The sequence below is a fragment of the Aphis gossypii genome, chromosome 2 (assembly GCF_020184175.1).
Source record: "Aphis gossypii isolate Hap1 chromosome 2, ASM2018417v2, whole genome shotgun sequence".
Lineage (NCBI taxonomy): Eukaryota > Metazoa > Arthropoda > Insecta > Hemiptera > Aphididae > Aphis > Aphis gossypii.
This window is the reverse complement of record NC_065531.1, coordinates 30,661,370-30,681,924: the sequence shown is the minus strand read 5'-3', so window position 1 is coordinate 30,681,924 and position 20,555 is coordinate 30,661,370. Positions and strand designations below refer to the sequence as shown.

Sequence of the window (20,555 nt, the reverse complement as noted above, 5' to 3'; positions counted from 1 at the left end):
TTGATCTAAATAACATAATAATAACATATTGCATTATATTTTTTGTAGCGTACGTACAACGCGTTTTGTAATCGTTATATTATGTTCACTCGAGCAACTACCGAACCATTGGAATACTCAATTCGTACGTCGTTGTACATAATATGACGAATATAAACATAATATATACATTTTATACACACACACATACACATACACATGTATATATATATATAAGCAGCCCTGAGCGAGCAGCGAACTTTGAATACATTCGTTCCGGGCGAAACGTCGCGAGCCGACGACGGACGGACGGTGGACGTGTGACAAATCATTATGTTAAGTCCGGTTGTATATTTTTTTTTTTTTTGAATTTTTCATAAGTCTCCGGAGCACGCGTGTTGTATAGACTTGACCTTCTTACACGGTGTTTTTTTTCTCTTAGTATTTTTAATATTCCTTTAAAATAATAATAATGATAATAATAATAGTAATAGTAATAATAATAATAATAATCGTATGTATGACGGTGTGCGTGATTTTTTACAAAATGTACATTACCATGCGCCGACCGGCAAACACACAAAACAAAACTTCTCATTTATTCCGCCGGTCCCCGTTACTAATGGGCCTAAAACTATAATCTGTCCACAACAAAACAAAAAAAATAAAATAAAAAAAAGTACGTTCTTTATATTTCGTCTTGAATAATGTATATACGCGTGTCTTTTTAAAAACGTTTATATTATGCCGCTCGCCCGTACTGCTGCACGCTTGCAGGCAAATGCCGGATACCGCTCGTTGGCGTCCGTGCGATAAAACAATATAATATAACGCGTAGGTTATAGGTACCTACATACCTAATAATATTAACGTTTTAATAATATGTATGTATGCGATGTTTGATGTTTACATCGGGTGACCAGTGAACACGCTTGCAGGTACCTATATACTTAAATATATATTTTTAAAGTTGTTGGAAAACCGTTTATATTTATAAATATAATCTTAAAAAATTTATAATTTTTTTTCAATATCTTCACGAGGGTATGCCAATTATTGTAGATAGCAAAAATCGTGTCTCGAATAGGTGACGTCCGTTTTCACTGGGGTGTTTTACAATTGTTCGACAAATAAGTCACTACAGTATAATATATCCTCGTCTATTATATGCACTTTTGAACGAATGTCCTTTTTCAGCTTGATCAGTTTATCAAAAAATAAACAAGCTATAGATATAATTAGTGGTGGTAAACACATAGTATAAGTTTTAAATTTCAATAATATAAATATAATAAATTAACACGAAAATTAAGTTACAAAAAATAATTACAACAGCTACAATTTACATTTTTAGATACAATGACCTATATGCATATGTTATTAAATATTCAGTCTTCATAAATATTCTAGCATGTACTGCGCATTTCTAAGTTTTGTTTGTTATTATTTGAACGATGTTTTGATTTTTTCCGGCCAGCTCACCAAATCCGTTAACAATTTCATGAAGGTGAATTTACTACAAAGTATAGGAATTATATGATCCTCAATTGTTCAATCTTTATTAACACAAACATTGTTATTCACTATATTTATGATTTTTACGTGATATTTAGAATTTGATGGAGAATCAATGATAAATATTATAACTCGCACTCTTGGATGGTTGTATATGAACTACGGGTAAAGCGATGAAGCCGATAAAGATGTTGAGCATTAAAATAATGATTATATGAAGAAAAAAAATTATTATTATTGTTAGTGAATAATTGTTTACTGTTATTGCGACGAACCATCTTTTGAAGAAAATTGTAAAAATGTAATTTATTTTGAATAGACGCAAATTTTATTAGATCTAAATTTTAATCATAAAATAAAAAAAATATGTTTTAAGTTTTTAGAAGGTACCTATATTGTATGATAATATTATATACCCAATGAAGATAATCAATAAGACGTAAAATAAATCGTTTTAATTGATCCGATAGAGAGATAATATAATATACTATAACCTAACTTACACCTACATATTATTAGAATTAGATTCAATAATAGATTTATTATTCTTCAAATCCATGTGAATGTATGTTATAATGTGATCATTGATCATAATAATATTATGTTATTGTATTAAGACTGAATAATAACTTTATTTTTTAGTGACATGTGTATGTCGTTTACACTCTACACATGGAGTTTGTAAACACAAATATAATAATGACGTTATTACAATAAGCACGGCGTGATTCATGATCGAACTATGTTTGGCGTATGCATTGAATTAATGGTGAGAGACTTAAACGTCTATAGGTACGCGTTTAAGTACCCCTGGCGAGCATACTCCTACATGCATGCAACACCGACTGACACGCTAGCGTCGAGATGGCCGTTTATTTTTTTCTCTTTCGTATTTTTATTAGGTATCTAAACAAACAGGGGGTTTATTTTGATAAAATTTTCCCACAGCCACTTTGTTATGATTATTATTATCACCGTCAAACTTTTTTGAATAAATAATAAAACCCGTCTCTTGAAAATATCAATCCTGCCGAGAGCGTTTCTTCACAACTCATTCAGTCATTTTATTAGATCACATACGTGCACATACAAAAAATAATTTTATATTATAACGTGTAGGTACATATTGTGCACAATCATAAATTTTATTATCATACGTTCGTTATCAAAATATTTGAACTGAACTGAATAATAATAATAATAAAAATAAAATACAGATAAACTGATAAATCGTATAAATTTGACATTCGGTTGTTAAGAATTAGAAAAATATATTTTTTGAAAAGTGGTCTCATATCGAAAAAAACTCTACAGTTATACACGATTTTTAATTTTTAATTCGAATTGTAATCGTTTGTCTAATAAATTACAATTTTAAACATTTACTTTTAAGGTCTTTGGAGAAGAAATTTTTTCGAATAAAATGAAAACAACCCCTGCATTTTGGATTATTAAATTAACTCCCTGTAGAGTGACTAAGTATACAAAGATTACATTTTTATTTTTATTTTTTATGTATACAAGTCGTATTCATTATAACTTACTACATATATATTATACATATTATATAATGATATTATTAGTATGGCAATGAGGGGTGACGGAGCTTACTCGCTTACTCATTTTTGATACTACTATAATCGAATTTTCGTTATAAATAAACGTACTGTCGTGTAGGTACTATGTATTTATTTCATTTTATTTAACTGCAGCAGACGTTTAGATTTAAATTGTCACTCACTGAGTTTGAATTGCGTACGCAGAGGGAATATGGTTGGGAAATTGAGTGATTCTTCTTTTTTTTAAATTAATTAATTCCATATTATTACGTTTAAGAAGACAATTTCGAACAATATTAAGGCGAGAGTTTGTGAAATCCCTCTTTATACATACGCATATATTTTTGTGATTGAATTTGCAGACTCGTCTCAGAACACGATTATCGTATTCTCTCGTCTCTCCGCTGCGTGTATACGGTCGCGAAGTTTCAATAAAATAATAATAATCCTAACAATAATAACAAGTATAGACTGTCAATCAATACACAGGCCACGTTCCGCCGAGGTATAGAATAATATTACATTATAATATGTGTCTCGTCGTCCGCGCGCGCGTTATATACACAAAAGCTCCCGTCAACGGAAAAGTTTCGATATTATTATTTATGTTTTGTTGTTGTTTTAAAGAACGGACCCGTTTGAGACGACAAGATGAAAAGAATAATTCCGGTCACGATTCTAGTTCTCTCTTGCTCGCTCTCTCTCTCTCTCGTTCAACATTTGTCGTTTATATATATATTATATATTTGTTATTCGCACGTCGTAATGCCATTATATACGCAGATCCGCGGCGGACGAGCGACGGCCTCGGAGCGTGGATCGTGTAATATAATAATCTCGAAAACTGTAGAAGCTGCAGTGTATATACGTGGGTAAACCCGACGACGACTTTTTCGTTTGTCGCCGATACGAATATTATATTAAGTTTTAAAGGAGGACGGCGGGGTCGGGATATACATGCGTAATAATAATGTATTTTATACAGTTTGGATATTATTCAGTCTGTATATCGCGTATTATAATATCAACGTGTGTCGGTATAAAGTAATAATAATAATAATAATGTACAGAGAACTTGCATAAATAATGACGTTATCCACCACCGCCGTATACGGTTGTATACACACACTTGCACACGTGTGTAATATTATATTAAGTTTAATCAACCACGGTTCTGGTGCACGCAATATAATACAATATGCCAGCGCGAACAGCAAAATTTGTTTAGCTTAAACTTCTACGTACAATATTTCGATTTTTTTTTGTGGGACTGAACAGATTTATGTCAAACTAACACTATATAAAATATAAGTGTTAAATTTTAATTTAGTGATAAACAATTGTATACAAAAAATTGCCAAGTTAAGCTTGATCGTTTTTAAATACAAGTTCAACTGTTAATAAATAGTTGTAACATTTTTAACATTCATTGATATTTTTTTAATACATGTCTTGATTGTTAAAACGAATGACTTGGAACTTGGAAGTGCAATATATTGCATTAAAAGTAAAAATAAGTAAATCATATTATGTAATATTTACATATACATTTTTTTCTATTTAATTTTGCATTTTAATACATAATATTTAATATTTAATAAACACTTCTGCTTTAAATAAATATAGTTTTTGGGAATTTTTAGTATTTGTAGATCTTTTTTTAAAAATTTTTTGTGTAAAAATAACTTCAACTGTTATTTGAATTAAAATATTATGTTTTAGATTTTTCTACACAACTGAGTTATATACTAACTGTTGAGATAAATCAATATTTATCGGTTAATCTAATTATTTAACATAATTAATACAGTGCCTTTAGATGATTCAGTCATTTGCTCCGACAAAGAATTATTTTCTCACTGGGTTCGATTTTGTACTTTGCTTTTAGCAATTCGAATATTATATTCAAAGATTTAAAATTAAAATCAGAGATTTGACACAGTTTGTTAATTATGCTTAAATTGAAAATAATGAAAAAAAACGTTGTAGGTTACGTGAATTGTATACAGAAAAATTAATGGAGGAATCTTAAAATTTTACGGTTTTAATGAGAGAGGAACTTTTCTCGCAATAATTTTTTCGACCTAACGAGTTAACTGAGTTCAACTGCAGTCTGCGAATATGTTATAACTTAAATAATTTTAAATTATACATTCTTTGGAAAATCTCGACTGAATTATGTATAACTACATAATATGTTGATGTACTATTTGAATCGCAACGTTTATATTAAGTATCCCGAAAAAATATGATCTATGTTTTCATATAAATTCGCACACAGTTGTACGCACATACAAACGAGCCCTGTGCGTTTTTACGTCGAGACTTATATTATTTATCCCTCGTAGCTCGGGTGGTTTTTGTTAAGGTGGTTGTAGAGGCAGACGGAGAACGACCAAGTCAGGGGGGGAGGGATAGTCTTTGCCAGAGCTGATTGGATGGCCAATTGGATTAACCGCCTTTGCACGCCCGCACACGCGCTCAACCGGATGAAACTTTCCTACTACGGTTCTATACCCTCATATACACGCCTGGTTTTTTTTTCATCCGTACCAAATTCTCTCACCCCCCTCTCTCTTTCTGTCGATCCCTCTCATTTTTTTTCTTTGCAATCGCAAGGTTTATTTCCTTCCGTTATTTGCATATTACAAGGACAATATAAACATTCCCAGAACGGAAAAAAATAAAACTCTTATTATTTTCCTCTAAAAACTTTACTCAAAAAGATTTCTTCTTTATCTATATTATAATATAGGCGTTTTACTACAGTTCTATTGTTTTTATTTATTTTTATCGAGACTATGCATTATACTCGTTCCATATAATCAGTAATATTCACTACAATATATGTTCGGTATAAAATATAATATTTTATTTTACAGATATAAAAATTATGTAGGTATTGGTTTCTGAAATATAATACAATAATATGGTAGCTTAAAAATCAATAAACTTTTAGATTTCATAAAAGTATGATTTATATTGTAGTATGCTATTATGCATGTTAAGTATCTATAGGTTTTAAACATTGTGAATTTTGATCCTGAATTTACTTTTTTTGCTAATCACACAAATTAATACATCAATATACTATTATTTATGATTAATTTTTTTTTTTAATTATCATAATGACGTAATATCACGATTCACTACAATCTCAAAATTATTTAGCATGGTATTCAATTTGTTACATTTTATTTTGCATATATTTATCTAATTAAAAATATTATAATAATATATTCTCTTAATAGAAATGATATTTTAAAAACGATGAAAAATATACAACTTATTTTTCAGTTGTATAAGTTCGTGTTTTTTTCATTTCAGTTCTAATATGTATAATATAATGTATATTGTCACTCACCTTTTCCGGTCACGCCCAACACTAAACTCCAAGGATGACGTTTTTGTCAAATAGGATTCAAAATAGTTTAAAAATATAAATTTTATACCTACAGGACTTAATAATATTATGGCTTAAAAATATTTAATTAATTAGGTATATTTAAAACTCTAATAATTACTATTTATAACTTGATATTTCGTGTTAATGCCTATATTTAAGATACATTCACTGTTTTAAATTAATAATCTTAAACTATTCTAGATTATGATGTATCACAAATACAATGGGTTCATATAATATTTGGTCTAGACAACCACAGCCCGATGACCGTAACGTACTTATAATGTATTATTATTAATTTATTATGACTGGGGTTTCAGTGCACTTTGTATACTACTATTTTCCAAAGTTAAGATTATAGATTATGAGATGCTAGTATTAAACATACACGTTTCGTGTACTTCTTAACAAATCCGATTTTTTAATTGTATTTTTAAAGATTAGGTTAGGTTTATTTTAAAAAATAACTTTGCAAAGTTCTAACAAGAGTTTTAAAATTAAATCAAATTATTTTTCAATCGTAATATTTCAAACATATTCATATGATAAATCTATAGACTAATGGCAACGAAAAATTAAGCAAGAATAATTCTTTATTATTTATTAAATGTTCCTATGCAAAAGTTTTAAAAATATGTACCTATAATAGCCCTGCATTTTATTTTAGATTTGATAAAATATATTTTTTTGATAAAAAAAAAAAAAATAGGCATTTTATAGGTACATTAGTTTGATTTTTTAGGGCATTACATTTCCACCCCTAATTATTAATATACGACGCAATCGATGCGTTCACACCCAGACCGTAGCTGTGGCCTTTATGACATTTGCGAAATGTTTGTTCGGTTAAATAGGAAATTCGACGTTGAATAATATATACGTGTACATACGTACGTACTCTATACATATATATATATATAACGGATTATGTAGCCTTTGTGCAATTAACTACATCGCCGCAGTTGACGCGGAAACGTCAAATTATGTACATATATATACATGTATTGGCACGTATTGTGTGTATATAATATTATGTATGTATACGGTTCAAAGAACGGCACGTCAACGTTAGCCATAGCTGGATGTCGATTTATGCGATTAATGATTACGCATTTACGCGTATATTATATTATTATGTGTTCTGCGGGAAGCTTCAACGCGATTGTGCACGCTGGGGTTGAAGGGCTGCGATGAAAATGCAACATGTCCGCGATGAGTTAGGTTAGGTATAAGTCTAGTCTGTACATAATATATAATACAAGTATAATAATCGCAATATCGTATCGTAATTTATTTTTAAACTCAGTTTTGATATATTATATTATAATATGTACCTATTGCAATACAAGTCCGGGCGAGTGTATATAATTTCTGCAAACGAATGTACACAAGGTTTCAAACTTGAATCGTTTATATTGCTTGACTATTGCATATTTTATGCAGTGTTGGAGACTTGACCTGAGTTAAAATTTACTCTAACGAAATTAATTTTTAAATAATTTTATAATAAATAACCATATTTAATTGTAAGTAATTTCTACGTAATTTAAGTTTCGTTTTTCAATTTTTGTAGTAAAATTATTAAATTACTGGTTACTTTTTTTTCAAAAACCAATTAATAATAGAGGTATGTAAATATATCGTGTAAATACGATTTTTTGTTTTAAAGTTAAATTATTGTAATAACTATTTGATCAAATATTTTTATTTTTAATAAATATCTAGTACCTAATTTGGAAAATACTTTGTTGTTTAAATTAAATTTAAAAAATACAGGAAAAAATATGTTAAGCAATCACTGTTCTTAAATAAACATTTTTTATAATTTTTTTGATTATAATTACTTAGTCAATGTATCAATATCCTTTAAGATCCAGTGATAATTTTAAAATAAAAAGTAACTTAAATTGTATAACTGAACTATTTTGTTAGTTCAAATCATTATAACTTTACCAAATCAAAAAAAGTAATCTAATTACAATTTTTAAAAGGTAATTTGTAATGTAATTTAATATAGGTAATACTATATGCTTGTATTATAAAAGTTGCGAATATTGCTACAGAGTTTCACTGTAACTAATAAAAATCACAGTAAACAATTAAGTACAATGTACATTTTATTTAAATACAAATTAAGTTTCTGTATAATCGTGCAACTGGTTATAATATCGTACTGTGTTTTTGTTTCAGGAGTTTCGGCACCGTGTGTTCAAAGTGTTCGAAAGGTATTTCCGCTTCGCATTGGGTGCGAAAGGCCAGGGATCACGTTTACCATTTGGCGTGTTTCCGGTGTGACGCCTGCGACCGTCAATTGAACACGGGAGAAGAGTTTGCTCTGCACGAAGGTCGTGTTCTATGCAAACCTCATTACTTGGACATCGTGGATGGCGGTACTACAAGCTCGTCAGGTACGCACCTATTCTATTATCATTATATATTGTTGTTAAAACGAAAACAAAAAAATACGCTTTTCAGTGATTTTTTCACCGTTTTGCTTCTGTTTAGTCCCATAATAATATAATATTATTTACTCGGATATTATACTACGCTTACATGACCAAATATTCATAGAGATGGATAAAATCGAATTCGTGTTTGATCATTTTTGAATCCAAATCGATTTCCATACTACGTTAAATTATTAACACGAGTACCGGACTCTCTTTCTTTCTATATATATATAGTACGTTTTTTATATATTTATACATAATTAAAGGCAGATTCGATCAAAGGCTATAATCACCTGCTAACACTAATTTTAGGTAGGTACTATATATTATTATGTTAGCATCCTATTTTCAAAATTGAATCTAGGGAACTTTAATTGAGCCAATTTGAGTGAGTAATATAGGAAGTTATGATTAGTATAACATATTTTGTTTTGTTAAGCAAGTAACTATGCCACCTTCAGCAGCTTTTCACATAGTTTTTCTTATACTTTTAACTCTGTGGCTTAGCTTTAAGTATAATGAATTTTAAGAAAAAAACGAATCATTAAATTTCATGATATTTATATTTTAAAATACATTTGTTTGCTAATATTATAATTATTGCTAGGTAAATAATTAAATATAAATTATAAATTAATTTTTTTTTTATGTAATTTTTTTTTCTACTTTTGTTGAAATTATAAAACAAACATGAACCATAATATTGGTTTTATATTGTATAAGTAGTAGGTAACAATTATTATTTTTATTTGCTACAATATTTACATTTGTTAACATTCGTGATAACATACATACTATGTAATATATTTATTATTTATATATGTATATGGATAAATCAACGTTGTCTGAAACAGTTACTATTTTAATTGACTAGAAAATATCGTTATCGACTTAGAGAAATAATCATTGTCATTATATCAAAATCGCTACTAACATGTAGGTACATTAAACATATTACACATATGAATTCGCCTATTTGCCCTTTGATTTCGGTTAAATTTGGTCCAATTAAAGATGCCTCGGTGACGGTCGTGTTCTCTCGAGATTCGACCGACCCTTCAGTGACCCCGAATTTGAGTTTAATTAGGTCAATTTCGTAGTCTTATATCGTTATATGTGTGTGTGTATCTGCGTATACGCGTTAAGGGTTCGTGAACGAATGGGGTCCCATTGTTTATCCGTCAACCGTGAAATCGCCGCGCCAAATCGAATTTACCCGCGATAATCAAATATTATATAGTTCCGACGATAAAAAAATATATATATATATGTATACAACCATACGGGAGGAAAAACACCACCCCGTGCGTTTACTCTCGCCTCTGCCGCCCACAATGATGTCATCGCCGCCTTTGAAAAAGAAGTCTATATGCGCCGTTTTTCTGATTCAATTCGCACCGAACACAGCTTCCGTCTGTATAAATATATAGTACTGAAATCACTAAAAAGATCTGTACAGAAATATATAGAGCACGTTCAGCGTATAATGTATACCCCGTGATGTGCCATCTCCGAAATTACGATAATATTATAGTAAACGCGTTTACATTCGAGAACGCCGATCGGCTGCACGGTATAATATTATTCTCGCTATATATAGTAGCGTATATATACAAGTCACAATATTCCAAACCGTGTTCGTGTCGTATACATTTTTTAATATACCTATCTAAGTACTAGGCGAATCCTTTCAAATTAAAGTACTAATTTTTTGGGAAAAATATTAAATTATTTTTTCCGATCTTTAATACGTACATCTGTTATCCAATACGCACTTGAATATGAACATACCTCACCATGAACACCTAAAATTATTAATACATTTCAAATTCAATTTAAATGTTTGAATTTTTAAGAAACTGTATATTCATAATTGTATATTCAACAATTCAAATTTATAACATTTTTAATTCCGGTATTGAGATAGTAAAATATAAATAGTTTTTTTTTTGTATACATCCATATATTATTCATATTTTGTGTTGGTTCCAGAATATATATATATAATATATCGACATGTTTTAGTTGACATTTCAATATCTACAATTCATGACCGAGTGCGTGTCTGTTTTATTAAATAAATTGTATAGACATATAATTTTGCGCGCGGTTGGCTATTCAAATCACAGTCACGAAGGTTGAATATAATGATTGTATAAAGCACCCCGAACATCCGGCTGAATCGCGTTCATAAGGGTCAAGTCCTCCTCTGTAATTACGATACATATATCCTTCAATCACAGGGCAAAATACTGGCAATGGTTGAAATGATCTTCTGCCTTTGGTCTCGAACAACCAAAACTCGAGTATTACATTAAATATATTATTGGCTATTGCACAATGCGGTGTAATATTGTCACAAAATTAATTATTTATATCAATACAAATTTTAAATATAGTGTAACAAACATTTAATACTGCATGTAACCGAGTTATAATTAAAATAGTTTATGACCGAGTTGTAGGAAGAGATGTGCGCTCGTTATATTTACCCGACAAATTTTACGAGTAAATGTAGATATGTAGGTTATTTTTTTTACCCCTGTTAAAATCGAGTGACTCTTAATTTTAAACGTTTTAAATATGTTATATTTTAAATTACTATTCTGGTAGTCTTTAATTTGAATAATATACCTACGCACATACATTTATGTGATATTATTGTATTTAGTCATTTTATACATTTTGAAAATAGAAACATTTCTGTATTAAAAAATTAAAATTAATATCATCAATAATATCGTTATTTATCCACACAGTTAAATTTTAGTATATTATATTTTATTACTACACTTTTATATTACTTATCAGTTATACCTAAAATATATTATTTTATATTTTGTTACTAATGGTGTGAATTATAAATTATAATTATTAATAAATTAATGACGATATGAACAATTTCTGAAATAAATTGTATTGATAAAATCATACAGACAGAAAAAAATTATTTAAAATATGTATTTACCAACTTACCACCTAATTTTACGTACATTTTTACTGGTAAATTCTACATGTCTAAACTAGTAGATATTTTTAGACGTAATGTCTGTGGCGATGGGATTACATTATTAGTTCTCTGATGTTCTTTTAATAAATAACTGTTAAGAATATTATATATTCTTATAATATATATATTTATATAAAACGTCAAAACTAATATTATTTTTTTTTCCAGAGGGTGGAGATTCTGAAAGTTATCACAGCAAGAATAAAGCAAAACGAGTACGGACCACATTTACCGAAGAACAATTGCAGGTGCTACAAGCTAATTTTCAATTGGATTCTAATCCCGACGGGCAAGATCTGGAAAGGATAGCGCAAATTACTGGATTGAGCAAAAGAGTTACTCAAGTGTGGTTTCAAAATTCTAGAGCGAGACAAAAAAAGCATCTGCACACCGGAAAAGTGAAAAGCGCTCCATCTGGATTACGTAAGTATTTCACAATAAGCATTTTAAAATTCAAATTTTCACCGTACTTAACGGTATTAGATGACATTATATTTGACTTTTTATTCACCTTATAAGAATAGTATATATTTTTTTAAATCTTTTAGTTACAGTGTAATTGTCATAACCGTATTAGGGTGGGTGTAACTATGAGTTCGTGGTTATATTGGAATTATATTATAGCCATAGAAAATCAGAGTTAAAAATAACCTATTGAGTCATATGGTACCCCTTTACACAAAATATTAATTCTCAAAAATCAAATGTAAACAATAATGTATAATATATATTAGTTATTCAGCAATAATCATATTTAGTATTTTATAATCGTATACTTTAATTATTTTCGTACAACTAAAGGAACCAATTTTTTATTTGCAACTATTTGTGATTAATTCCGAATGGGTTAAAAACGCGTGTTTGAGGGCCAAGTCTTTCAGCCCTCCTACTTTATCGTTACACCAATACGTTATTATAGGCTATTAATAAATTCCTATTATATTTATATATGCAGATCACGATGATAAAACGTTGTTTTCATTTTACAGTTCACCATCAACAAAACGGTTCTGAAAATCATTTCAACCGGCACATAAATCTACACCTCACGTATTCGTTTCAACAGCCTCCGTCGTCGAACCATTCGCACCAGAGAGGATCTCCTATTTATATACCCCAAAATCCAGGTAAACAATAATAGTTGATTTTTAAACGGAGTCCCGTTATAAAAATATGATATTGAAACGTTCAATAGTTTTTGTGATTTGTATTAATTTTCGTTTTTTTTTTATAGCCTCAGAAACGTCGTCCCTAGATGATCTGTCTCAAGATTCTATGATGATGTGTTCGGTGGTCAGGAATAGTGATCCGGTATGAGACGAAGACCGTGGTGGGACCAATAACCACCCACCACGTTGATGGCGTCCGAAATAGTTATTATTATGAAAAATAAAAAAAAATTAATTGTCTTAAATTATTTTTACTGTGATATAATCATAATTAATTAATTAATGTTTAATTATTATTGGATGGAAGCCCGTTGTGTTTTTATCCGTTTGCATTTTATATTAGAATCTCTAAACGGGAAACTTATTCTTTTCGTCTCATGTACAAACGTTTTATTATTATCATATTATATTATTATACAGCACAATATGTAGTGTTCCGCCTCTATCGTTCCGCAACTTAATCGTTAATAATTCCCATATAGTTACCATTAGTTAAGTACGTCAATATAGGGAATAATGCAATTTTATCGCCTTCTTGCACTGTACTACACATCCATAATCGCATTAATTCTTCGTTGGTTCATATAGTTATATACTTTTTTTTACATATTTTTCAAACTCCATTAAATTATATTATTATAATTAATAATAGGCCATAATAATATCTTGTTTTTGCGATCTATCACACTAGCGTTAGCGTATAATAGACGGATATTATAATATTTATCAAAATCTGTAAATCCTGATTTTCATACAAAATGTGATTCTCATTTATTACATAACTTGCATGTAAAACGTTTACTTTTGAATTTGTCTACTCTGCGTTTTTTGTTAAAAAAAAATATAACTACGTACTGTTTTTAATGGTTTTTATAATATATTACAAATAAATGCAGATAGGACATAATATTATGATTATGTATTCGAGCAAGTACTTAATCGAAAAAAAACTGTTTCTTCTTCCGTCCGTTACAGTTATGATGCGTTCCTATTAAAAGCAAATTTTACTTTTCTCAAAAACCACCGAAAATATTTTTATTGTTATCTAAATGAACTTAAATAATTTTATTAATTTTAAGTATCTTTTTATTATATCACAATAATAGTATCTCACATATTATTATAGTTTTTTGCTTTATAGCATATATCACATAATTATGTTATCATAATAATAGTAACATAGAAACATTAGAAACCTTATACTGTAATCTTTTATGATAATTGATCAACAATAGTGTTTTTATAATATATTAAATAAATCGTATTTGATTAAATCGTGTATAATCAGATGATGCTTGAAACTTGTTATTATTATTATCTATATTACTATTATTATTTGTATTATTATTATCATCATTATAATTGTAAAAATTTGATTTTGTATGGAATGTACATTTGTAAATTGAAATTTATATATTATATTGTAAATACGAATTTTGGGACGGCCCAAAAGATTCTGTCGCCATGGGTGAATATCTGATCTGTAATCATTACCCTCCCCTCACATCATATAATATTACCTACCAATTTCGTTTATAAAAATGTATGTACAATGTACATATAAATATAATATATATGATATATGTCTGTGTGTAAGTAAGAATTATTTAGAAATAATAATAAAGTTTACTAAAATATATACATATATATTTATATACTGTTTTTCTCACCTATGTACCTATTACCAATATAATAATTAATTACATTTACTAAAAATATTAATATTAAAATAGGTGTTATAAATAATTTTGATTGTAAACATTACTATTTATAACTATATTTATACGCTTATTCGTTGCGTTGTGTATACATTAGTAAGTGAAGACTGCAGTTTCACCATAATTATTATACCTCAGATGAGGTATCCAAACTATGGATTGTGATTATATTTTTGATAAATCACGTAAAAGTTTGAAATAAGTTACATATATTCTAATAATATTATAAATTTTATATAGGTTATAACTATATTTTAATAATATATGATATGAGTGTCAATTTAAAAATAACTATAAAATATGAATTCAGTAAAAAAAAAAATTATAGTTAAAAACTAGTATGAATAATATATTGTTATAAATATTTTTTTGTGTAATTATATTGTACATACAATTATTACTTTTCATTTTTGTCTGAATTTAGTTTTAAAATTGACCGGCAACGATTACGAATATATAACACAACACCACAACGTTGCAGACTAAAAGTTATCACAAAGTTAGCGATTTACAGTAAAACAAAAATAGGTTGGATGTTGTGTTGGAATGGGGTCACCAAAATTCAAGTTTTCCAAAATCCGAAGTACAATCAAAATTTGGGTGGTCCTAGTTGGTGCAAAATTACTATAAATACAATTTTTATTTAAGTATAATTGTTCAACTTGGTGTGTATGAATTATTTTTCGTTCAACTCAAACGCAATATCTGAATCTCAAAAAGTATATACCTAGGTATTTAAGTTTTTAAAATCTAAGTATGCTAATTTGACTCACTTTATAAATTGTTTATACATTGATGGCCTTCTTCATTATGATTTTTGTCACAACTCACATGAACTAAAGATCTTATAGTCCGTAGATTTATATTGTCATTATCTCTATTATAATATTATTAATTATATCTACAACCTAGTAAAAATGTCACCGCCCAACACGGCGTGTTAGTTATGCAATTTAGATGCATCTACAATGTTATATTAATTGTGATAGTGGTGGTTACTCATTGCATTCATCGTGTTCAGCGTTATCATTATTTTCCTTACGTTTGTATAAGTATAAAGTGTGTAAAGTGTATAAGCGTTTTGACCAAAAGTAAGTACAATTGCTTCATATAATTATTTATTAAACTCTTTACTGACCTATATATTAGAACATTATATCTACAGGTAAATTTATTATACATGTTATATTAATTATAATTAAAAAATATCTTTATACAGATATAAAATAAAAATAAGATAATTTTCTGTTGTACGTATTTTGTCGAGTTCGACAAAATAGTTTCCTGGTTATTTTATCGTACCTACTGCGTTAAATTTTTGATTGGAAAATAGTTTACCGTAATAATACTAGTAACAATACATTAGTAAATTCAGATAAAAATATTTATTAATATATACCTATAATTAATGAAAAAATTAAATAGTATTTGTATTGAATTTTAAATAAGTACAACAATAAAATATAAAATTTATAGGTGTACCAATGTGTAATAAATTGGTGAGGAATGAATTTCTTTGATGTTTTTTTTTTAGTATTTATTAATGTACTAATACACATTTTACTTTAATTATTATCAAAACTAAAACAAGTGACAAAAAAAATTAATACATACATATATTATCACGAATATTTAGGTATCCCGCAATATATATTATCACGAATATTTAGTTATCCCGCTATATATATATTATCCCGAATATTTAGTTATCCCGCTATATATATTATCCCGAATATTTAGTTATCCCGCAATGTATATTATCCCGCAATATAAATTATCACGAATATTTAATTATCCCGCTATATATATTATCACGAATATTAAGTTATCCCGCAATGTATATTATCACGAATATTTAGTTATCCCGCAAAATATATTATCATGAATATTTAGTTATCCCGCTGTATATATTATCACGAATATTTAGTTATCCCGCTATATATATTATCACGAATATTTAGTTATCCCGCTATATATATTATCACGAATATTTAGTTATCCCGCAATGTATATTATCCCGCAAAATATATTATCACGAATATTCAGTTATCCCGCAATATATATTATCACGAATATTTAGTTATCCCGCAATGTATATTATCCCGCAATATAAATTATCACGAATATTTAGTTATCCCGCTATATATATTATCACGAATATTTAGTTATCCTGAAATATATATTATCACGAATATTTAGTTATCCCGCAATATATATTATCACGAATATTAAGTTATCCCGCAATGTATATTATCACGAATATTTAGTTATCCCGCAATATATATTATCACGAATTTTTAGTTATCCCGCAATATATATTATCACGAATATTTAGTTATCATAAAATTTTTTTATTTTTATTTTCAAAATAATTTTCAAAATATTTTTATGATTTTATTTTTTATATTTTCAAAATATTTTCATGATTTTTTTTTTTATATTTTCAAAATAATTTTATGATTTTTTTTTTGTTTTATAAATTTTTTTCAAAATATATTTTATATTTTCAAAATAATTTTCAAAATACTTTTATGATTTTTTTTTTTATATTTTCAAAATAATTTATTATATTTTGAAAAAATAAAAAATAAAAATTATATTTTGAAAATAATTTATTATATTTTGAAAAAATAAAATAAAAATAAAAAAAAAATGTTGAAAATAATTTATTATATTTTGAAAAGAAAAAAAAATAAAAATAAAAAAATAAAAATTAATATAAACCTTATACCTAACGCGAAATAATAATAATTTAAGGCGTTAATAAATTTTAATTAATATACTTCTAGATAATAAAAACAATTTTTTTCTCACATTAATATCATTATTCTTACACCCGGAAAAATATATTATATAATAATATTATAACGTCGTTAGACGAATATTAATAATAATGATTATTAAACAACAACATTGGGAATGACATTCTGTGGGTCTTCGCATCATACAGCCAATCAGCGCGTTACTGACGTACTATTCTATTTTTCTATTGGTTATTATTATTATTGAATATTTGGATGCGTTTTAACTTATTTTCCACTCGAATCTCAAGATTAAGTTCGCCAGTTGTAATTAGAACGCAGTGATGTATGCTTCAAACCCCGCAGGACCGATCAAAGCACCGAGCCGTTGTCACATCTCATATATGTCAATTATTGATCCATCGTCGATTCTATACACACATTCTGAGATGGGTCGTGGGCGATTGCTTAACTAGGTACGTTTAAACGTTTTAAACAATTATTTTAATATATTATAATATATAATGCATAGGTATACGCCAAAATTCAAATTTTATAGTAGAGACACTTATTTTGTATTTTTGTGTAACTAATTGTATTCTTACTTTCATAATAAATGAAATAAAAATACACATACTGGTACTAGTGGTACTATAGGAACACGTAGATATGTTTTGTTTTCACACCAATAATGTAATGTTTAGATACAAATAACATAGCTCTGTAAAAATTTGAAAATATCAAAATATAGGACATGTTTCCTAACTAAAACTCCAGCAAACTATCTGCAGGTATAACAGTAATATATTTGGTGACGATACGATGAACAGTGTGGATTGTATGTGTGACAAAAAATCGGGACTTGCTTTTATAGATTGACCCCGTGCACTTCGTTGCCCGTTAAAAATGCCAATTCTATAATATGATTCAAACTTTGTTTAATGTGTTATTTAATATTCGGTTTGACGGTATTCAATGTTTACACATTTTTATTGACCTGTGGTGGATCGCGGACTCTGCGAAATGTGTACGTAAGTTTATAATTTCTAATCCTTAGTTTCAAAGTCATATCAATGTTTTTACTACGCGCAGTGGATAAAATACAATAATGTGCCATCTCTTGGTTTTTAATATAGTTGATATAACAACATAAATAACCTGACTTATATGTTGAGTGTTGACACATTCATCACTTTATTATTACAACCAATTTTTATTAAAACAAATAGCAACAATTTATAAACAAACAAAAAAAAAAAAAAATTAAAAAACTTATTTTTACCGATTTCAACCCTATAATATAAAAATTTTGAAAAATCCTTTCTTAGTGCACAATTCTATCTTCAAAATTTCAATTCGATAACTCAAATAGGTTCGGCTCTGCTTTAATTATTATTAAAGTACTCGTTCTTTTATTTAGAGAGATAATAAAATAACTAAAATTAATTAAATATCAAAATAAAACAGATTATGTGCTACTATCTAGCGGATAATTTAAAGAACCTGACCAAATTATATTATTATTATTATTATTATTATATACTTACCTATGACTTAAAATGTACACGGGTGACGGGTTAACCAGTATACTATGTACATGATACTTTTATAAATTTCAAGTTATTCGGAAAATTACAGCCTGAGTAATATGCAACATTTGTACAGTTATTGATCTTAACGCTTTTTTTTTTATCAACAGTTTATTCAACTATGTATAGGTATTACGTTGTGCGCATCGTCGCTTTCGTGCTAACCGCCTACGTTTCTCCTTCCAAACAACTGAATTATGATTTCGGATTATAGTTATTGTGCGCAATTTTTGTCGCTCGTCAGTTGAAACTCGCATTAGCTACTTGACCAGTGTAAGGTAATTTGAGCCATTTATAAGGGTAACGTCGTTGAATCGAGCCTGTTAGTAGTTAAGTTTTAGTACATTTGAGGCCGACTAAATCGTAATTTTGTTCATTTTAATTTTCATTTGAATAAAATGTAATGTTTACTAATTCAAGTTATAATTCACTGGTATTATAGATTCTGAACGAAGTGATGAATGTATTGATTTTACAATAATGTGTGTATGCAGTTTATGTTTGTGTCTGTGTACAGCATGACGTCGAAATAATGCTTCAATTTCAAACTTTGGGAGTGATTTCCGATGGAAAAGTGAATATCCTTATTCCTTGGTGTATTATAGAGGTTTAAAGTAAACATTTTCTAGAGTTTTCAAAAAAAAAAAAAAAAAATCGGGAAAAACAAAAAAAAAGTGACGGAAAAACGGAAATTTTGCGCAGTTTTCGACAAAATCGATTTTTTTTTATATAGTTATATCTTATAATTCAAAAACTAATCACTGCAAGTACTTGAAATTTTCACCAAATGTTTATATAAGCGTTATCTATATAGGTAGGTACAGTTAAATTTTCAAAATATTTTGACTTATTTTTGAGCTATTCATAGACAACTGAAATTTTCGATTTTCTAAGTATTTATTTTTGAAGTGTTGATAAAAAAATTTTGAGTGCCCACAAAAAAAACTTGAAAATTTAATACAAGGTTTCTTATTTTTTCTAGTTTTTTCTCATTGTAGTTGAAAAAATCAAAAATTGTTAGTTACAATTTTTTTTATAAGCGTTAAAAGTTCAAATTTTCATGATTTATGTCATAATTGAGAAAATTCTATAAGTAATTTTGTAGTTGAAAATTCATAATTTTTTTTGTATTTATACCAAAGGTTAAAAAATTCAACAATAATATTGTGATTTTAAAAAGATATAGAGAAAACTCTTGGCCTCATTATAGGAAAAATGTTATGAGCGTTTGAATTTTAAATTTTTGCGAAATCACGTAACGATAACGATTTATCCTTAAACGATTTTCAATATTTGTTTTTTATTTTAAAAGTATAAGTCATAGATACTTGAAAATTTCACCAGTTCTTTAGATTGACATTTTCTTTAAGTACATAATTAAAATTTCAAAATATTTTGCTTATTTTAATGCTATTTATA

At 27.8% G+C, this 20,555-nt stretch overlaps 1 protein-coding gene across 3 annotated transcripts in view; it reads left to right on the top strand.

Annotated features, from left to right (window-relative positions):
- Nucleotides 1–14,741, top strand: part of LOC114127352 (LIM/homeobox protein Awh) — a 73,286-nt gene extending 58,545 nt beyond the window's left edge. For all 3 annotated transcript variants that reach the window (XM_050201111.1, XM_050201112.1, XM_050201110.1), the window contains 4 exons: nt 8,650–8,867; nt 12,088–12,342; nt 12,909–13,046; nt 13,154–14,741. In XM_050201111.1, coding sequence (XP_050057068.1) covers nt 8,650–8,867; nt 12,088–12,342; nt 12,909–13,046; nt 13,154–13,236 — 694 coding nt within the window. In that variant the 3' untranslated portion in view covers nt 13,237–14,741. The remainder of the gene's footprint in view (nt 1–8,649; nt 8,868–12,087; nt 12,343–12,908; nt 13,047–13,153) is intronic.
- Nucleotides 14,742–20,555: the final 5,814 nt, after the last annotated feature.